A 22503-nucleotide genomic window follows, 5' to 3' on the forward strand; every position below is an offset into this window, starting at 1 on the left:
ACATGAACTTCAGTAATGAGCTGCTGGCAGGGGACAGCAGCTTGGAGACAAAGCTAGAGCTGAGAAGTGACCCTTCTCCATAATTATTGTTCACTGCAAATTCATACTGACATGCAGCATGTGACTGTAACAGCATAAAACAACTTGGTGTATTTTAACAGTGCAAATTATGGCAACTGAACTGGCACACACTGAGAGGGCTTCAGAAGCAACAACACCCTTGCATATATGAGGGCTAAGATACTTAAATTAACTTAAAAGATCTCTCATTCATTATTTTTTTTCTGAAAACATAGTGCTCCTTACCCCTAGAAAATGTGACAGCTGCCATTTTGGAAAATGTGGAATTAACTTAGCAAGAGATTTCTAAGGATTTCACAAGGATGAGGTCTGGATGATCTTCTCAGGACAGTTACCAGAAGTAAACTAAAAATGCTGCCCCTTCCCGCATACATGCCTTTGAAATCAATGACTCTTTTTCACTGATGTCTACCTTTTAGCCATTGGTTCCTCTATTAACATTTTTTTTATAATACAGCCGGCGCATGAAGTCTTTGGAAGATGAGTTTCTGATAACTTATGACACACAAATTGTTTTCCAACATTTCTGAAAGTTTAACAGATAAGACTGCAGGTTTTTTGTATTTTTTTTCCTTTAGAAAATTATGACAACAGAAAGCCCAGCCTCTTGAGACCAGGAGACATAACACATTGCAGATAGATACTGGCTTCATTACTTTGACTTTGTAGAGAAACAGTCACAGCTGTTGTGCTAAGTTAGCTAAAAATAAGCTTCTACAATTTTAAATTAATATTTGTAAGAAATGTTTAATTTACTTTCAGGATATATGATATTACAAAAATGAGATAATTTCATCCAATATCATTCCCTTTCACATACTAAATCACATTTCTTCATAACTTAAAACTAATTCACTTAGAACAAATTCCTACTTTTACTATTTTTGTGAGTCACGCAAGTTCTAGCAGATTTAAACGCATGAACAGCAAATTGTGTGTGTTTTTAAATAGAAAGCTCCACTGGATCAAGCACAGATACTAACATTCAATGACTTGCCCTGAGGAAATAAAGTACAACAGGATTCCATATTTTGTTTAGAATTATATGCAAAAAAATTCAAAGAAAATTTAAAATTCACTATAGGGAAAAAAAAAAGAAGAAAAGCAGTATATTTGATTGGGAAGGGGAATATGAGCAATTTCTCATTAATCTTCCCTAAAATAAGTTAATACTCACAAGTACAAGAAGCAGCACAAGAATCCAAGCCTACGTCATGAAAATTATTCTGCACTTACTGTAGAATATCACACTAACAAACCTGCTGAGCAGTGGCCTAAGGAGAATGTGAAAGCTAAAATTCAGAATGACTCACCAACTGATAAGTGTTAAGAACTGGGTAAAGCAAGCATTCTCTTCTGCTCACGTAGAGTCTCAAAAAATAGTAACTTTAGACTTACAACTCATTCATAAATTCTGTAAATTGCAAGGGTAATTAGTAAGGGCTTATTCCTACGGTACGCAGACTGGTTCATAAAAGGTACTGTGCTTCTTCTGAGGTGAAGAGGAGAATATTATGCAATTCTAGGTAAAAAATATTGAAAATCTTTTGGGGTCTCTGCCAACTATTCTTTGCAATGATGATGTATTACAAAAGTAGAACATTTTCAGGTTAATGAAAATAAGTTTAAAGAAGCTCTGATGAAACATATTATGTTCTTTTGTTGTTTTAACAACAAAGGACTATTGTTCATTTTTAATGCTGAAAGATTTTCACATCATTATTTCATTCCATTCTTTTGTCATACACTCATAGAATGACATAATTCATGTGAAATATTTGCACACGTTTTCTAGTCCAAGTATCTCACATTCCTGCATTAGAAAACATGCCACACTTTTGAAATAAGCACACTCCCAAATCTAGAAAATGTTAAGTGTATTTATGTCACATTTTTGAAAACGTATTTTCCACATATTTCTTTCCATCCTGAGCAATGAGTCCAATATCCAAAACAATCTAGATGAATGTAAAAAAATAAATAAGTACATCAATATCTTAGCGTTGGTCTATACTAATACATAGCAATATCTTAGAATCATAGAATGGTTTGGGTTGGAAGGGACCTTTGAGATCATTTAGTGCCAACATCCCTGCTACAGGCAGGGACACCTCCCACCGCAGCAGGTTGCTCACTGCCCCATCCAGCCTGGCCCTGAACACCTTCAGGCTGGGGGCACTCACAGCTTCTCTGGCAACCTGTTCCAGCATCTCATCATTCTCAAGCAGAAGATGGGCCAAAGAAGAAGAATATGATAACATAACCAATATTTAATTAACATGAAATTAATATAAATATAGCAGGTGTAGTTAATAGAGATAGAGAACTTTCTTAACAGTTGCTAAAATGAAGCGCTAGTGCCTTTTCTCATCTCTTTACTCTAGTATCAAACATCTTTCAAGGTTTTCTGCATTGTCTAACTATATTATGTATATTTTTGCACAATACAACATGCATTTATATCTGTATATTTATTTATTCACTGTAATGCAGTGAAGCTTTTGATTTTGGAGTTTCTAACTGAGTATTTAAAGATAAAAAAGAATAAACACGCAATTTCACTAGTGATGCTAAAATACATTTCATAATGCTAAGTTGATAATGGTGCTTTGTACACTAGAGAAAGACAGGGAAAAATGAAAAGATTAGCTTTTTTTTTTTTTAAGTTAGACTGACATTATAACACTATGGGGACTATGTCTTTAGCAATAAAATTCTGTGGTAAGTATATAGATGAGTAATATGAAATTATAATTGCTGTAGCAGTACAGATTTAGCAATATAATCCTTTCTAAAGCCCCATTAAAAGATACCATTAACAGAGAGGAAGGATAGGAAGGAACAGAAACCAGCATTCCACAAAACAGAGCTTAGGATAGCTATGCCTGAGTATAACACAACAAAGCATTTCCTAGGTGTTTAATCTTTCCTATCCCTAATACATCAGAAGCTGACATTTCCAGATGGAAACATTACAAAAGCCATGTGGGACAAAACATCACTTCATGGAATTATTGTGACAATGGATGCTGACCCCTTTTTTTCAATAATAAAAACGGATGGAAAAAAATTAACTAAAAGTTTGAAGGGAACCATTAGAAATAATTACTGTTATCTTTATTTTACTGTTACTGGAAGACTGGCTTATGTTTTATCTAAACTAAATTAAGTGAAGAATGAAAAAAACCATGACTTACAAAGTAGAAAAGGAATTTCTGCTGAAGTAAACAAAACAAGACAAAAACCATCAATTTTTTCCCTTGTTCTTCAGTCATAAAAATGAGTAAACTGCTGACAGTTAAGACATGCCTGATAACTAGGAATGTTGCTTTATTTATTTCTACTAGGAACAAAAAAAATGTTAATTTGCATTTGAACTTACTTTTATTCTATACCTGCATCTCTATTCCTGTATGGACAGATAATGTTCTGTATCAGTACTGAACTACTTTCAAATATTTGCTTTCTTTAAGATCACTGTGAATCATAACTGTCAAATCTAACTAGCTGCATGTTAATTGCTATAAAATAGAAACTGTTACACTTGTTTGGTAAAGGCATTTAGACTTTAGTCATCTTATTCCCTCATTATTCAGACTTGAAAACCCTGGACGTTACCCTTGAGATAGGCATGTAGTATCTAGTTTTGAAACACAGAGGTTTTCAATCAAACAAAATTAGCAAATTTTGATTAAGATTGCATAGTTACCACAGAAGGTAAAAGAGAAGTATTGAAAACTCCCCAAGTTCTCCCATTTACTACAACTGAAATAAACATTCCAGACATGTTTTGAGGGTATCATAAATACATATTTTGCATAACTACAGAACCATACAAAATTTTTGCTACAATTTAATTTAGAAACCAGGCTGCCTTTTCAAAAAATGTTCTGTAATTTTTTTCTTCATTAAATTTCTTCTGAAGTGCTCATCAGTATCTGTCCTAAATCCAATGCATACAATACATTACAGAAAAGGAAGTGATGTATCTGTTCTTATACCTGCAAAAGTCCAGCTGTGAAACAGTGATTTGTACAGGCTGTCTAATCACCACATTTTAAATTGGCAAGTCCTTAAAAAGTTAATACTCAATGGAAAACACCTGCAATGGCTGTCTTTCCAAAGAGAAGTTGTCTTTCCTAGCAGAAGCTGGTTATCAAAATGAAAAAGAGCAATCCCCCGCCCACAAAAGAAAACAGAGATGCAAATCACAACTACATCAATGCTGAGCACAGATATGGCAAGATGGTTGGCTCATGAGACCGTTCTGCATTCTGTTAAGAAAATCCTTATGAATATGGAGGCATTTTTCAACTGCTGAAAACAGCTCCTGCTGAGCTGCAGGAAATCTGACAGTTTACCCAGTATTCACCTTTAGGATAGAAAGTTACCCTGGTGTCTTTAACATTTCTATAACCCAACCCCTCTTTTGCAGTGTCCTGGTGCCATGCTCTAAACCACCACTGTCCTGCAGTCAGAATTAATACTCTTTATAAATTTTCCTCCTAATGAGAAATAAAACAGTCCAAAGACAGAACTGGAAACATGAGAGGACACTTAATCTAGGCAGTAATTGCAGGTTCTTACCACAAAGGGGACCAGAGCACAGTGTCTGCTTGGGGTAAGTAACTTTATCAGATGAATGAGTCAACTGACTGTATTAACTGGTGGTGTAAATATTTTGCCCTTGAGTTCATGAAAAGAATTTGAATGTACCTGAGAATGCCAGAGCAGCACAGGGACTACAAACGTGGCTCAGCTCAAAGTTGAGTATAAAATCTAAATCATTAAGAAAAGAATTCTGAAAAGAGCAACAAACCTGAGTTTTCATCCTGAAGATTGCTTCTTGAAGACAACCAGCTGGGAACACCCAGCTTCATGACTGTGAGTGTATTACAGAAAATGGTACTGGGAATCACGTTGGTATTGTAATTTAGCAGCAATTGCTGTAGTTGCTTAGTAAAATGTACATTTTTACTGTTTCCAGTTTTGCTGTGCAAAGTGAAAAACCTCATGTAACACTGTCAATCTTCAAATAGGTAAATTTGATATTAAATGTTACAACCTCTGCATGTGGAGTACCTAAAAACCTGGCCAGAGGGTACAGAACTCTGACAAAGCACTTACTGGTTGTATTTAACAAACCAATTTACTTTGTAGGAAGTCTGAAGGCAGTAGCTTTACACTGAAGAACATTAGCATGAATTACATTATCCAAGAGTTATTACACAGGTTAAAATGAATATTTACATCTTCTAATGCGTTGAAATGTACACTCTAAAATGATAAATGACAGAAAAATGAGAAATTAGCATAATTTTGTTTAGTTTAAATTCAGTCTAACCTACAAGTAATCCCTGATGAAAACATGTCCAACCTAAAAGATTCCTCTTTGTGCACCACAGTTGTTTTTTTGTTGTCTTTTCTTTTCAAAAATGTACACACAAAAAAGATTTAAAGACTGTTAAGAATTCATTAAATTTTTGAGCTAACAGTGATCTAAATAAGTCCAGATAGCAGCGGGTAAGCAAATTTTAATTTTTTAATGAAATAAGATCACAATAATAAATATTCTGTAACAAATGTCTCTTAGTTATTTCTTCCGTTATTGTTCTAGCTCATGTTCATTATGAAATGGATCAACATCTCTTATCCGCAGCCTCTACTTTTGATTCTTTTACTGGGAGTGCTTGAAATTCTTTTGAATACATCCAGCACAAACTCTGTAAGCAGAACTCGAACAAAATCACCAACTCCCCATGCTGGCCTACAATCTCAGCCATCACATGCCTTCTTCAATTACCTCTAAGAGTCTTATATGATGATTCTCAAACCAAACAACAGCCCTGGCATTTCCTGCCTTACCACTGCCAATCACACTCACAATATTCAGACCTACTGTAGGTGTGAAAGCACTGAAATCTTAAAAAGGGCTTTCAACATAAATGGACCCCATGGACCCCAGCTTGTTACAGGATGAGTCAGAAAATTTATGTTGAACGGGATATCACTGCTGTTCTGCACATAGTTTTTGTATGTGTCTCTAAGGCACGTAATAGCTTTACCATTGAATCTAAGGTTTTACATTTCAGAACATTTAAGTTTTCAAGAGTACAACTACTGTTCTTCAGATATATCACAACCTCTCACGGGTGCTAAATGATACCTATTATTATTTCCTTTCTGCCTAACTCAAATAATGAGTAAAAAAGCAATTCCTCTTCAGAAGGAAGAAAAAGACTAGGAACCTCTTAACCTCCATCTACAAAACTTCAACAGACTAGCAAAAATTTCCACACTGCTTTTGCTCTGGATGTATTATTTATTATTTACTCAATTACTTCACAGTCTACTTGTTTTGTTTGGCTAGGTTGTCTGCTACACAGTCATGTCATCACCCTGCCAAGGGAAAAATACTCAGATACACTTCTGTTTGATTTAAATGACTTTAACTACTACTTCTAAAGTAATATTTATCTTCAAAAGATAGTCAGATTCTGCACATAAGAAAATACAACCCTACAAGTAGTATAAATCATTCACTCATTTACTGAGGACTTAAGGAGGTAACATTATATATTTTTAATTTTTAACTATGTGCATCTTTATCTTTCCCTTCCCAGCGTTCTCCATTTCTGTATTTTAAAATACCATTTTTTGGAAATATTAAAACAATTGCCTTTGCTTTAGCTTCTACACTCATCAGACATTGTTCTCAATGCATATTCTCTATAAGGATCTGAACTGTAAACATCCCTTGTTCTTTGAAACTAGAAATCACTGCTATGTATATCATAAGAAAATTTAGCCCAAAGGCTGCTGCATAATGAGTCACTGACCCTTGAATAAAGCCTTTGTTTTGGGCTTTTTTTGGTCAGCTTTTTTAAGGAGAAACCATTTGTTTCACATAAACTGTGTTCACAAAAATTTAATGAAGTTTTTACATCTGTAGTAGTCACTAATGCAATCCAGGCATTCAGTTTCTTTCAAAAGTTTGATGTGCAATCAATAAATCAGAAATACATAAATGTACTGCTTGATTTCTCGAAACAAATGTTACTCTAAAATTCCTAAATTTATTTGAAATATGGACACCTCAAAGATATCCCAAACATTTTCACCCCCTTGAAGGAAAGGCACTTCAAATTTTAACTCCTGTTTCAGGACTATCCAGTCATGAAAGTCTGAAAAGAGGTAATGGTTAAATAATAACAAAAGAAAGCTTGATTTAGAGTTTTCGTTGGCAAAACAGTAACTAAGACCAAAGCTCCCTGACACTAATCTTTTTGTACCTTAATAGCTAAAATAAAAATATACAAGCACTGCAACAGCTACACAGCATTGCTTGTTTGTTTTTTAACTAAAATACTCCAAAACAAAAGAGGCAAACCAAATACTACATCTAAAAATATTAACAGTTTAGAGGGAAACTCTAAAGGGAACTATTTTATGATCTGTGGAAGTATCCCACTTACTTTGAGTAGTCACTACTAATGCTTGCTTACAGCCAAGACATACCAAGACATGCTGATATTGAAATGTTTGAAAGGTACCCCTTTTTTTTTTTTTTTTTTTTTTTTTGCATTAACTCATTTCCTAATAATAATGAGTTTTTTTTTTTTGGAATTGTGGCAAATAACTCCATCACCTTCACTATCTTTGACATCCACGCCAGCCCTCTATGCTGTAAGTATGTGCAATCCGCATGAGAAGTGCCACCCCAAAGAGGAACCTTCCAATAGTCACAAATAGGAGACATGGACGTACATAGCAGAGCAGGAAGATTCAAGCTATGGCATGAAGAAAAAAGGTTCTTTTTCAGAAAGCAAAAAGATTGTATTTCTCTTTGCACTCCTTAGTACTTCTACTCCTTGTTCCTATTCATTATGCCTTAACACTTCAAAGCATTTTAAGAAAATTTTGTAATTTTGAAGATAACCTGATGCATTTCACAAAGACGACATCAAAGCTTTTGAATAGCAAGGCATATTTTTTGTTAGAAGTATTTTGGAAAAAGTTGGTCCACTGAAAATGAAGAAGGTCCACTTAGTCTTTGCAGACTGGGTAGTCACAATACAATTAATCACATGTAAATATTTTTTTCAAAAAACGTAAATATGAAAAACTGAAAATAGCCTAATCTTGCAAAACTTGACTCAACAGTACTTCTATTACTGATAAAGTATCAGAAGGGGCTTTGACAGTCAGGAACGGAAGGCCAGGATGCATGAACTATTTTATTCAACTCAAAAGCTTAACACTTACTTGTACTTCAAAATTCATATTCTCCAGAAATTTTTGGTTCATTGTCTCTGCAAATTTGTTGATGGCTCTCAAGAATACTCTGGAAAAAAAAAAGAAAAAAGCAATATAGATTAATGCATGTATTCTTTGGGATTCTTTTCCAACCCTGTGTGGTACTGAAAACACATTTTAACACTGGGCAAGCTACAAGAGTCCAAGTTCACAATATATGAACAAATTATTTTGTCTAATGTCATGTTACTTATGCATCACCAATTTTAAGCATAACTGTCAGTGTCCTGATCTTCACTGAAAATTCACACGTTTCTTTTTTTCCTCTGCTGCACAATACATTATATTCTTGAAAAAACATACTGTGTTTTTAAACACAATTTTACCTTCTGGGTGACAAAGTGGTTCATTTCCAAGTATGTTACTGCCTCCTCTTCATGGGTTTGACAGCTGAAAACTCCTGCACTTTATGGTTAAAAGCTGACACTTCATTTTCCCAATTAAAAGAAAGCTCTTTAGTTTTCTCACAGGTGGCTGAGGATGAAGATGACATCTCTGACACCTCAAGTAGATTATTAAAATGCACTCAAAGCTGAATTAATACAGTTATTTGTTCCAACTGGAAGAGTGTAAACATGATGCCTTCAGCTTGAAAAGCAGCGTATGTTTATGCTCATTACTAAAGCAGCAAGATTAAATGACATTTATAAATCAGACTTCTTTGTCTATCTTTGCAACAGTGTACATTTGCAAAACTAAAATCAGTGGTATTTCTGCACATTTGTTAAGTTTATTAAATAATTTAGTTTCATTGCATTTACTATTCAGAAAATAAATCATCCATATTCCTCTACTTTGTAGGTAAAATTCATGAAATTTTAGGTGAAATACTTTGTGCAATCTCAAAGACATGAACACAAGTTGAAAAACACTCCTAAATGCTCAGGTACACTCACTAGCTGTTACTGGTGAAACAAGGAAAAAGCAATCCTAAGTACTCAAGCACAACTGTTGCCCATCAGGAAAAAGATCTAATAGTTGCAAGAAATGAATTTTAAAAAATCCACAAAATTCCATAAAATACAATCCTAAATAAGCAATCTAGATTGCCCTGAATGCAATGCCTCCTATTCAGTTACATGGAAACTACAACAGATACAAAGATGACAGTAACACTACATGTTAGAGCAAATTCTCAGCTACAAAACATAATTTTTCAGCACACCATCATTAATTATGCATTTTCATCAGCAACGAACAAGAGCTTGCATGTCATGCTCATAAAAATCTGCACCAGTGGAGGTGACCCACTATTCCACAGTTGCTATGATTGTTAGGAAAATACTGCCTGCTGCAGTCCATTTTTCAATGGCCCAAACAGACGGAAATCAGAAAGTGTCAAATCCAGACTATGTGGTGGATTGTGATAGGACAATCCAGCTGAGACTGTCTGCAAAGCAGGGCCTGGTGTTATTCTGTTGCAAGAGAAAAACTCCTCATCTCTGACCTGTCTGTGGAAGTTTGAACCTTCATCTTTGTCAGCACTGCAGTGTAATGGTCAGAGTTGATGGTTTGTTCAGGTTCCAGTAAATCCAGAAGGACCACTGCTTTCCTATATCCCAAAATGCAGTGCACTTTACCCACAGACGGCTGCATCTTGAACTGATGTTTTTGACTCTGGCACGTAGTGGCAACATCACATTTTGCCACAGGAAAAGGTCACTTTCACCTTCATATTGGTTCAGTAGGACCTGACAAAGTTGCATACAGTGTTCTTTCACTTTCTGGCTGAGCATTTTTGGAGCTCACCTTACACAAACTTTGCAATATTCCAAGATTGCCACCAACACTTCCAACACACTGAAGCTAACCTTCAGCTCCACACACGGTTCCCTGGTCATAACCCACCTATTCACAAGGATGAGCTGATTGAAACACGCTTAGTTTCTTGGTGTGATAACTGTGCATAGCCATCCAGAACGTGGCTTGTCTTTCATGTTGCTGTTGTCACTACTGAAACACACCACCACCCTCACTGTGCTCACATTTATTGTTTGGGCTCCATAAATGTTCGGCAAGTGTCAATGAATGTCGGTGTGTGCAATTTTTCTACATGGAACTCAGTCCCACCGCTTTACTACATACACACTTCCACGCCAGAAGTCATTCTGTCTGCCCCTTACTGACACCTGTCACAGGGCAACAAAATGTTGCCTTTGAACCTCTATACCAAAATTTGCCTCTGACATTATGGGCCAGCGTAATAAAATAGTAGGCATTACTTTTGTAGCAGCTTTTGTATCTTCTGTGAGTATCTCTGTCATTTCCACAGATATTTTTATCTGACATACTGGAATTACACATTTTCAAGAAGCACGCAATACTTCCTGACTGTCAGGTTCCAAGTATTTCCATGCATTTGTATTTTGCCTAGAGGATGCAACTATTTCTGTCAAGTCTGTAAGTCACTCAGGCAGTAGGCTTGAATTCTATTCCTGGCGCCTGTCAATGCCATGCTGTCCTACCTCAGTGACTTGATATCTATATGCTTCAGTTTTCTCCTTCAAAAGAAGGGCATATTAACTAGCCACACATATGAAGCATAACAGGTGCCTAGAAATAGACAGATTCTGATGAAAATAATATGAAGTATAATATTTATTTCTGCTGACAAAATAATCCTAAAGAAATAAGTACTGCTCTAAGAGGAGAAACTTGAAGTTTCTTGAGTGCAGAAACCATTCTCATTACATGATTATTCATAATGTAAGTTAGCCACGGTAACAAACTTAATGGAGAAGATACAGATAGAAAAGAGATTGTAAAAACACTGGCCATGAGAATGATTCTGAAAAATGCTGTACGTACTACCCAATTTCTTAAGAAGTTATTAAGAAAAATTACTGAAATAGCTTCTCACGGCATAATATATTTTCCCCTTACTTCCACAGTTGATCATTGGAGCTTACTTTTCGTGGACCTTTGGGAGATATGCTCAGTTCTGTTTTGCAAGTCAAGACTGATCTAGGCTGATCTAAAGACAGGATCTTAGTTTCTCACACAGACAATGCTATTGGACAACTGCTTTTTCCAACTGAATTTCTCTTGTCATATTTTCTCTAAACTTTAAAAACTACACAGGGCAACTAATATTCTGTTTTAGGTGTTCAATTACAAAAAGTCCTCTGGAATTACCTGAGTAATATGGAATCTAGTTTTGCCTTGGTTGAAATAATTTTGATCTAAAGTTGATTAAATTTTTCTCCCCACAATAATTTCTATGATATTTTCTGAGTTTATATCTCCCTATAATAATTTCCATGATATTTTCTGAGTTACAGTCATTGATTCCTCTAATTTACCAGACTCTCGGGCCTGAAGATTTATAGATAATATTGAAGACCAAAATCCCTGGGCTTAATTTGAGTACAGAAAGGCAAACCTGAGGCTTAGAACAGCAAAAGGATTGTCACGGTTCTTCTCCTGCTATTTCCTTTACCCTTCTCAATGTGGTACTGCTTTTGCTGTACTAAAAACAAAATTGCTTCCAATTTTTCAATTGCACTATTAATAAAAATTATTTATATTAAAAGGCAAAGAACAGAATCCCACACAACTGAAATGCAAGTACTTGTGTATTTTTAGGCTAGAATGGTACAAATATACAAATGATGTAAGGCAAAGAAAAGTTGAAAACTTATATCAGGCTAAGATAAAGATTTGATTTGAAACTGTTTGTCAGGTAAATTAAAACAGAGAGGCTGAGCTGGAGAGATGTATTCATTAGCATCAATACGTTAATCAGAGTAAGATTCCAAGGGTATTCTTTATCCTAGCTTTAGAAGTGCAAACAGGTGATAAACCTAAAATATAAATCTCCAACTCCAAGTTATTTTTAGCAAACAAGTTAGAATTAGTGCATGAGCTCCTTGCAGCATGAAACAAAGAGATAATTACCTTAAAATATTGTAAGGTGGACTTTAGCTGACTTTGTGCATGAAGGTGAAGCCACAGGAAACTCTGCATTAAATTTTTTTTTTAAAATAACGGCTGCCAACTGCAATCTATCAGCTTAAATTGGCACTGTCTGTTCTTCTGTGGCTTTGCAAAAGATGGTCTTTCTCTGCACCTAATTTCAGACATAGAACACTGCAGCCAACACAGCTGCAAACCGTAGTCTAATGCCCCTTTGTTTTTAAACCGTGAATAGATAAAAGGGCTTCAAAAAAAAAAAAAAAGAGCTTTGCAATAAAAGCTGAGCACTCGGTAGCTGTCCTTCACATTTTAAACTAGTTCTTCTCCTAGCCCTCCACATACAATGTTTTGAGTACCTAACCTAAACAAAAAATAAGTCTGGAACCACAGAATTTTTTGTAAGATGTCTCAATCAAGTGGAGAGTTATAAACCATAAGCATGAGCGCACATTCCTCCTGACACACACACGAATTCTTCTAAACCAATGGTCCAATAGCAAGGAGATCCCCTTCAGTGTCTTTTCAAGTTTGTAATACTATGTAAAATTTGGGTGTTTATCTTTCAACTCAGAGGTGAAGTTCAATTCTTGCACTTAGGTGTCTGTGAGCATGAACTCAATCTCATGTTTGCTGAGACTTCTAAAGCTGTGATTACACTACAAAGACAGTAACATCTGCAAAGAATTAATCAGTTACAGACAACTGGATAATCAGACAAAAAAAGAAAATAAGAAAAAAGACTCTTGAAGACATTAGCTCCTATGCTGCCAAAGTTCTTAATCCAAGAAAATGTTAAAAAGCTGGATTTTTAGTACCTATCTGAAAAACAGTGAAGACTTGAAGAGACTTAAAATTCAGTACTTCTTCCCAAAAATCCTAAGTGCTTTTCTTTCAGAGAATTTGGCCCAGAAACTAAAGTCAGGAGGAGCTGCACTGACTTCATCTTGGCAGGTTTCTTTCTGTAATCCACAAAGGTTGACAATCAGCACTTTCATTAGTGAACCCTCTACTGGAGCAGATGAGGAACATGAGAGGAATTATTTCAAAGCCTAGGAGATGGATCAATCTCTTCTGACTTCTGACAGTCATAGTCTTGCTGTTATACCAATTGCATGAAAACCTGGGTTGGAGATAACAGAATCAAAATAATGGTTCAACTTAGTTTATGACTACTTGACAGAAGCATCCTCATACAAACACTCTGCAGAAGATACTTTATTTTTCTAACATGAAGCAAGTACAAAGGAGAAGCAGCTACTACAGTCAACTGATTCATTTGTGGGGCTCTGTAATCTTTCCTCTGCCTTCATGTGTGCAGAGCGTATGAACTGGCATACGAAATCAAGAATAGACTTGCAAAGTGGGTCAGACCCAATGTCAAATGCTGATCATTGTCAAGGACTGAAATAATGGCCAGCAATTATAAACTGCAGGTGGAAGATGTAAAACATACAGAAAAGAAATGAGATAAGGAATCAGCGTGACAGGAGAGATTAAAAACATTCACTCTTTTAGTGACCAAAACAGCAGCAGGAGAAAGCCTAAGAAAACAAGTGAAGAGATAAAAACACAAAATCTTCACAAATTAACAGTAGAAATATCTGCTAATAAAGAGGCAAACTATCACTGATTTAGAAATGAAGGGCAATGGAAATGAAAATACAATTTAAAATTTTGTAGCCAGTGAAACCTTCTTCTTAAGAGCATAATTATGGCAACACTTAGGAAGCAATTCACTACCATAGTAACTGGAAAAATACAACTAGTGGTGAAAGGAAAGTAGTATAATTTAATCATATTTCTCATTGTCTCAGCTCAGTATCACTACAGACTGAAGCGTTTTTTTTTTCATTCAGGTTAAGTTCTAATAATATAGCAATTTTCATTTTCCTAAAATCTTTTTTTAGTGTATTACAAGACTATGCAAACAGCATGGTCAGAAAACAAGTACTTTAAAGTAGCTGTTATTCAGGTTTTCCTATTATTTTGTACAATTAATTTTCTTTATTAGTAGAGTGCTTATTATTTGAAAATTGACCTTGAATAGCTATGCCAAACGTACAAAAAAACTACGTGCTACCATATACCAGAGGTAATTTGACAATAACACAAAAGCAACACCTAGAGAAAGACATGAAGTAGTAATTGCTTTGCTGCTATAAAATGGCAAAGAATAATAATAAGACACAGGCTGCCCAGAGATGTTGTGAATGCCCCATGCCTGGAGGTGCTCAAGGCTGGGCTGGATGGGCTCCTGGACAGCCCATCTACTGGTTGGAGACCCTGTCTGTGGCAGTAGGGTTGGAACTTTATAATCTTTGAGGTCTGTTCCAACCCAAGCCATTCTATGAAATGGCTCAGTTGGCCACACCAGCTGCAGCTGGAAGTGTACCTTTCCATAGAAATTAGTGTAAAACCCACAGTGAAAGAACTGACCCTTGTCTTTATTTACCTTATCCTTTTTTTTCCCAGACAAACCTTGTTCTATTTGCCCTATTGCAAGTACTCACTTCTGTGAGAACTTGGAAAGTCACCTAGAAAACATATGCCTAGATTTAATGGAAAGAATGTGCAAATCTGTGAACCTCGTGACACTGTGCACCAAGTAACCCACCAAGAAGAAAAATAAATTAATAAAAAGTATGTTCTTCATCTCTGGAAGGATCTCTTTATATATTATGTGTATGTTATCCATATATATAAATACACCCATGGGGTACTGCATTTAAACAAGGTCATTTTTAGTCTTACAGAAAAACATACCATCTGAGCACACATCTTGTTATTATACCTGACTGTCTGAACTTGTTATATTCCATTTATCTTTCTGTGTACCTACGCATAAAGGGGTATTTTCAGTAGACATTTGTACTTGTTCTTAGAATAATGTGTCCACAAATTTAATTAAATAAGTTCAGCAATATACCACGAACAAGTGTGTGATTGGTTTCTGACATCTTGAAAATTCAAGCACTTGAGAAAAACAATCACATTTCTATCAAGCCTGCTTAGGCCAAAGGTTTCCAGAGGAAAATGAGAAAAAATTACTCATACAACAGATCAACCTTCCAAATTGTCTTATTTGTTTAAAGTAAACCACAACACTGCCATCCATTTTAGTTATGTAAATTAAACCTAACACCTGATATATCTGAAAAGAGCAAAAACTAACCTAAACTGCTAAACTGCAGTTTTTCTCCTCTCAAGAATAAATAAATAAATGCCCTTTTTTTTTTTTTTTTTTTTTTTCTTTTCTTTTCTTTTTTTTTTTTTTCCCCAAACTATTATTTTCTGTGAGACAAACAGTGGGTCAGGCAATGTTTATTCTATCTCGATAGCATAAACCACCATTTTCCTCTCCGTTTCCTATGAGAGCAGGAATTAATAATCAAGAAAGTAAAATTAAGGACTTCTTTTTTTTCCTATTTTAATACATACAATGATATTCTTAATCTAAAAATCCCATCACAATTATCAAAGACTGAATCCCTACTACGGTACCAGCTGGAATAAAGGACAAAACATACTCTTACCAACTGAATTTGTGTACTTGCACAGAGTCAGTTTTACTAATTCCTATGAATAGAAACATCCACTGTTCTTTATTTTAATTAACAAGTGAGTTTTTCTTTTAAATGAAACCCACTGATTTCATAGTAGAAACAAACAATCTGTAGCATCTCTGCCATGAATACTTAAACTTGCATGAAAAAGGCATGTTGCCATACTTCCTGCAACTCTGTTCAGTATCCTCCCTAGTATAAATGTCATGCTTGAATAATATGCTTAAATTGTGCTTCCTAAGCCTTTGGTTATTTTTCTTCAGAAAGTTTAAAAGAAAATGCAGTCCAGCATCCACCAAATTTGTTGTCTGTGCTAGTTATTTAACAATTGTGCATGCAACTTCACAAATGCCATCTCTCCATAAAGCAGAAAGCAATATTTTTTTGTCATTTATAGGACAATACTATAAACAGCTGCTTTGAAAACTCTGAGAAGGGTTTTTATATTCAAAAGTATTGCTGATCGGATGAAAGGAAGCATTCATATCTCTTACTATTGTTCCTCTGAGTTTGGAAATGGTGATTACTCAGATTGAGATGACTTTGATATTTATCAAGATTTTATCAATTTATGGCTTCGTATCACTGCCACCATTGTAATGTCACCATTTATCAGACTACCAAGAAAGCCCATAGGCTTTGCTGTGATCATTTGGTCCTGGCCAGCTGGTAAAACCAAGCAGAATGAGTTCCAATTCATCATCCAGCACAGAAGGGAATTTCAGACTTGTGGTTTGTTACTTTGTTTGATCACTGGTGAATGACTGTACAGAATGTGGCATCTGAAAGAAATGAAATTCTATAGTGTCCATATATCTGCTAACCACCCTAATCCTTTCTTTAACTCATTGAATCTCAGTCCCTGTGCAGTTCATGATGACAATGAAGCATGGTCATCTCCTGTGAGGAATTACTTGTCTCTAAATTAAAGATATGAATAAAAAAGACAAACAGGCCATGTGGTATTAGCTAAGCCTGAAAATCATTTCCCTACAAATGCCACACACCCAGAAATTACTGCTTTTAATAAGCTAATATGCAATAATCTACATACCACAAATGGAATAAAGTGCACACACAAGCAGTGGCAACAAGCAAGAAGTGTGCAGTAAGCAACTCTCATCAGAAGTTAATTAAATATCTTATGAAGGATCACAAAAATAACTCAGATATTATATTCTCATGACCTCAGTAAGGATTTTACTATTTCCCAAAGTGTTCTGTTGCATCTAGTGTGACATGAAAACGAGCATCCTTCCCACCTTGCTGTGAATGAAGAAAGAAAAATAAAAAAGATAAACAAAAGTACTCTGTTTCTGATTCTTAGTTGCTAATGGAACAGTTCAGCTTTGTCTCCTTCACATTCTGATGGGCTTTGGAAATAAGAACATGCTTTGAAAGGACGCAATACATCAATTTTAATAGTGATTTAAGAAATTTGAGTTGGGCTATTCCATCCTGATACAAGTAAAGTCTAAGTTTAGTCAATTAAATTTCTACTCCCACTCTAGGAACTTTCTTGCAACAGTTTAACCTGGGCATAAAATCACAGAATTTTTTAGGTTAGGAAAAAAAACCCAGAAGATCATAAATCCAACCATCATGTAACAAGTTTTAATACTATGGTTTTCTCTGAGCATAATTTGAATTGCATTACCTTACAATTTTGCACATTCTCTGCATTAGCAGAGCGTGTCCATTCTCCCTTTCTTTGGCCAAAGGCTTCTCCTTTCCCAGAAAATGCTCTTAAAAAAATGTTTTCCTCTTAAAATTTTTCAGTACCTTTTTAGTTCTTCTCATCTGCTATTTCCCCTTTATCTGCACCAGACAAATAGTCAAAATATCCCTCATCATAACTCTGACCACCTCTTTATGTGGAAGAACAGTTATTGTGTCCTGCTCATCAGGACAGGATGAATTTGTGGTACTGGTTATTCTGTTCACTTTCTCCTGCCTCTGTTTGCACTCCAATTTTATTTTTCTGCAGTGCAGTATATCTTGAACTGAAATTCATCCAATGCCCGCTTCCCTGCAAGGTACAAAATGCAGGAGAGCATCTGGGGCAGATTGTGAGGGTTTGTTGAATGCCCGTGTGGAAGAAGTGCCAACCACATTCTGCCATTGGCTGTGTTACACTATGGAGATGCCTTACAGCTTGTTTCTTATGTTTTTGCAAATTCAAAAAGGGGGGACTGTTAAGGTAAAACAAGACCCTCAGGGTTAAAGAGGGCCTGCATATAATTCTGCTCAGAAGGGAAATTAAAAATGCAAAACTTTAGCTGTGCTAACAATTTTTTGGTATATTTTTTTTTCTCCCATATAGGAAACTCCAGTCTGATTTCTTCTTTTTCTTTTGTTACTTTTCTGGCTTGAAGTAAAGCATGTCAGTAAGACATCTAAAAATCTAATTTAGGCTTCAATTTAATTCAGAGAACACGTGACCCCTCAAAAAAAATTCCGTAATGACTAGTAATAAAAATCCCTCCCCTCCCTGATATTGATATAACATAAAATGAAAGAATTAAAGTAAGACTCATAACTCATCTTACTTATTTAACCTTGGGAATAGCAAAGGTGCCAAGTCAGTTTAGGTAACCAGTGTGTTTACATATCACTGTTAAGTCACTTAGAATCCTTTTCTTAATGCTAGATACTGCTGGATAAACCCCCAAACCCGTAAGTCATCTTTTCTGAATGAGGATTGATGGCTCTTTTCCATTCTTTGTAGTTAAAAATCTTCTACTTGAGAAAAAAACAACTGTTAATAGGAATTTATAGATTTTGAAATTATTTTTTACACACACACATACATATAAGAGGTTTGGTACATTTACATATATAATGTTAAGTTACTATATACTGTTAAGTTACTGTTATACTGTTAAGTTACTATACTACTAAACATGCTCAAATTTTGAGGAATCTCTTCCTCACCTGCTTGTCCTGTAGTCAGACACAAGAATCAACAATGCAATAAGCAATCACATATTTTACTTTGCAGTCCTTAGACTGACACTAAAAGAGTATCTCAGAATGGCTAAAAAAAGTTTATAGAAAATAAATCCTCACATAGTCCTCCCTGCATGCTTATATACTAGACTTTCCTTAATGCCAAAAACTTTCATTTGTAACTGATGCCCATAATAAACAAGAAGGCTCACAACTCAAGGGAAAAATATTTCTTTCTTCTTCCAACAGCATTATTTCAAGGATACTCTAAGGAAATTCATGTGTGATACCTTGAACCAAACTAACTCTCCAGACCTGCTATCAATGTGCAGGTACACAAACATAACTTTTCTTCTTTCCAATTCCATATCACATGAAATCAAGCTACAAATTGAAAAGAATTCATGTGTATCAAAATCTATGTGATGTGACATTTCACTTTCATAATGTGAAATCCTACTATCAAGATCACAGTCATCCTATGGCTTAACAAATATTGACCAACACCTTGTCTATCCCATCATCATTTATTCTGACAAATTGTAGGTGTGGCTTAAGGTGTACAATTTGCACAGGTAAGTCCACAAGGTATTTCCTTTAGTCAGTTTAATCATATAGGAGCACTCAAAGATTTTTTTTTTATTAATAGCAAGCTCTCAGAGTAAATAATAGCAAGTATGATAAATGTGAATGTATGAGCTTTTGGATAGATACTGTCTTCATCTACAGAGGCAACAAAGCTGTCTCAACTAATCAATCATGAACAGATGATGCATACTATAGCTATAGCAATACACTTCCTCAAGTACATGAGCTATAGGAAGCCTCTTGTACTCGCCCCTCTCCTACAAATATAGAGATGTACTCAAAGACATGGCCTTTATCATTTTTCAGCTCAGAAAGAAAATGGCATTTGCTAACTTGCATCACAGTGAACTTACTGAGGACGTTCTAAATCTGTGTAGAAACTGTGTTGGTAAGATTTAAAAAGACTTTTACAGTTTTGCTTCTTTTGACTGTCAACATACAGGCTAAGTATATAGTTCCACTTCAGGGTTATTTTTTCCCCTTTCTTTTATAAATGGACTTACTGCATAAACAGATAAACTATTTAATGAATTATTTTAGATGTTGACTTTTTTGGCATCAAGCAAATTGGAATTATGTTGTCAGCTGGAAGGGCAAAAGTTCACTTTTTAGTAAGATATGAATCAAGTTCCCTTTTCACAAGCACAATGAACATGAGCACCTCTTTACCTGTTCTGCACCATGCTCATAGCCATCCAGTCTGAAGGGTAAACATTCTTTCCAATGAGATCTTTGAACATTATGAATGTTTCCATCAAGAAGTCCTGGAAAACAAAACACAATAAAACTGTGCCTGCTAGCACAAAGTTTGTGTCTGGTATTTCAAGTACAGTGCACCCATGCAGTTTTAACCTTGAATTTCTAAGCAAGTCAGCTAAAAGTGCATGAAGCTAGTGAGCTGAAATGTCATCATTTATTACCAAAATCTAGCAAGCAGCTCTCTGAAAAGATTGTACTTTGTCAAATTACTTAAAGAGAAAGAAGCGAACAATAGCTCTCCACAGCACAGAGAACAAATCTTTATCATCTTCATACATACACTTGTGCTCCTGAAAAAAATGACAAGTCAACAAACCAATGCTTCTATAAACAGAAAAAAAAACCAAAAACCCAACCATGGTGTATTTTGTTGTTTTTGTTTAAATTTGCTCTGAAGAGCTGTTCAGGCAGATGAAGTATTACTGCACTTGATAGTTTTCACTAAAACTTCTATTATCTTCTATTATTATATTATCCAGGACCAAGTACCCAAATTTCCTTGGAAGCTGAAATTATTTATAACATACTCATATGTTTTCAAATAAATTCAAGCACATGAAGAACTGCAAAAGCTACCCATGATTTCATCTGTCAGCATTTCAATTATAGCATAGCACTGACTGTACTAAAGAAAGTAAAGCAGACAAACCTTCCCAAGTAAAAATATTACTTCCATGTAGAAACTGTAGATTATGTAATGAAAACCTTACCCTGTATCCAGCTTATTTTGGAGTTATGTCACAAGTAGAGATAAGAGACAAAACCAGTGATTACTGATACAAATGAGAAAAATACAGCAAATATTCTTCATTTATGCCAGGAACAACTGACGAAGCACGCTGCATCAGAAGAAAAAGGCATTTAACTGCATTTAGGTGCAACATTATCTTGTCCAGTAGTGAAAAGTGGAAACTGATCACCATGTGCAAAATGGGAATGGAAGGTTTGAGTAGTTAAGGGTTGTTTTGTTGTTGATTTTCTGTTTTGTTTATGTATTTCAACATGTTTCTCCTCAAAACAGTACATAACAAAGATCCTCTTACTTAATTCTTGGTTTCTAAATTATCACCTAAAAGTCAGATGACCTCAATGAGATCACAGGTTTCAGACCACAGTATATTCTCCAAGGACACCAGCAGAAGAGGGAGGGAATAAAATGACCTAGAGGCAAAAAATTTGCAGAAACAGACTACATGCTAGGAAGAACCAGGCAAAATACTAAGCAACGCTACCGATGATTCATAGCTTATAAAATACTGAAGTTATTTATCATATCCATGTTTATTTTATACTCACCACTAGTTCTGAACTCGTCTGAAAAGTTTCAATGTAAACTGAGTAATGCTGATCATTCATCTGGTTTAATATGGCTGTCATGCATGCAACAAAATGACTCTGAAAGAAAACAGAAAGCAATCAATAGAAAGGTAACAGATCTAGATTTACTTTAGATATTGGATTGTAGTCTAGATCTGGACTGTTCCGAATGCCTAATAAATCTTTCTGTGGATGTTAAAATAAAATCAAATGCAAACATTCACAAACTCAGATGAAAGAAACATATTGTGAAATCAGAGTTCAAAAACTACCCTGGCAATAGCCATCTCTGGAGAAAAAAAAAAAGAGTGGCATCGTTTATGAAAAAGTACTTGGAAGCACATAGTCTGAGCTGTACTTATATATAAAGTACAACTAAATATTACCCAAAGATTCCTGAAAAGCAGGTGATATTTCCTAGGATTCTACCATTATGAATTCAGAGGAAGAAAAGAATACTGCAATCAAAAATTTCTAATCATTGTAGAAATAAAGGCTATGGTATTTTACAGGAAGAAATACTGCAAGAAAGGATGAATTTTATAGGCACTGAAGTAACTATTACTGAACTCTAAATCTTGGTAGCATACCTCTTTTTCTCATAACTTCTCTCAAACTTCCTCACAAGTAAATGTTTTATTTCCCTCTATTTCTAAAGCTGAAACAATGCAATATATAAAATGATTCATAAGCCTGGGTTTTCACAGCCACTGACTGAGACTGACAAAGATACTTCTTATCTCTCAGTAATAGCATGCTTAATTATTGTTAGTTTTCCTTTAAGACAGTGAAGAATCCTCTTTACTGATACCTTTTAATTTTCTTCATTACTGTTTTAGGAGTGAATCTGCTTAAATGCCTTGATTCTATTAAAGTAAGAGGATTTGGAGGAAGTGAGCATGCAAAATAGTTTTCTAGATTGATTTCACTTTGATTCTTTTCATCATGCAGGCTTAGAAGTGTCAGAAGTGACTCCCCACAGTCCCTCTGTGCTCATTTGTCCTTCAGATTCTCT

At 35.2% G+C, this 22503-nt stretch overlaps 1 protein-coding gene across 2 annotated transcripts in view; it reads right to left on the reverse strand.

Annotated features, from left to right (window-relative positions):
• Positions 1-22503, reverse strand: part of DOCK2 (dedicator of cytokinesis 2) — a 153994-nt gene that overhangs the window by 43823 nt on the left and 87668 nt on the right. For both annotated transcript variants that reach the window (XM_048960176.1, XM_048960175.1), the window contains exons 28-30: positions 21468-21566; positions 20082-20176; positions 8347-8425 (exon numbers count right to left, since the gene is read on the reverse strand). In XM_048960176.1, the coding sequence (XP_048816133.1) occupies positions 8347-8425; positions 20082-20176; positions 21468-21566 (273 nt within the window). The remainder of the gene's footprint in view (positions 1-8346; positions 8426-20081; positions 20177-21467; positions 21567-22503) is intronic.

The sequence above is a fragment of the Lagopus muta genome, chromosome 14, assembly GCF_023343835.1.
Source record: "Lagopus muta isolate bLagMut1 chromosome 14, bLagMut1 primary, whole genome shotgun sequence".
Classification (NCBI taxonomy): domain Eukaryota; kingdom Metazoa; phylum Chordata; class Aves; order Galliformes; family Phasianidae; genus Lagopus; species Lagopus muta.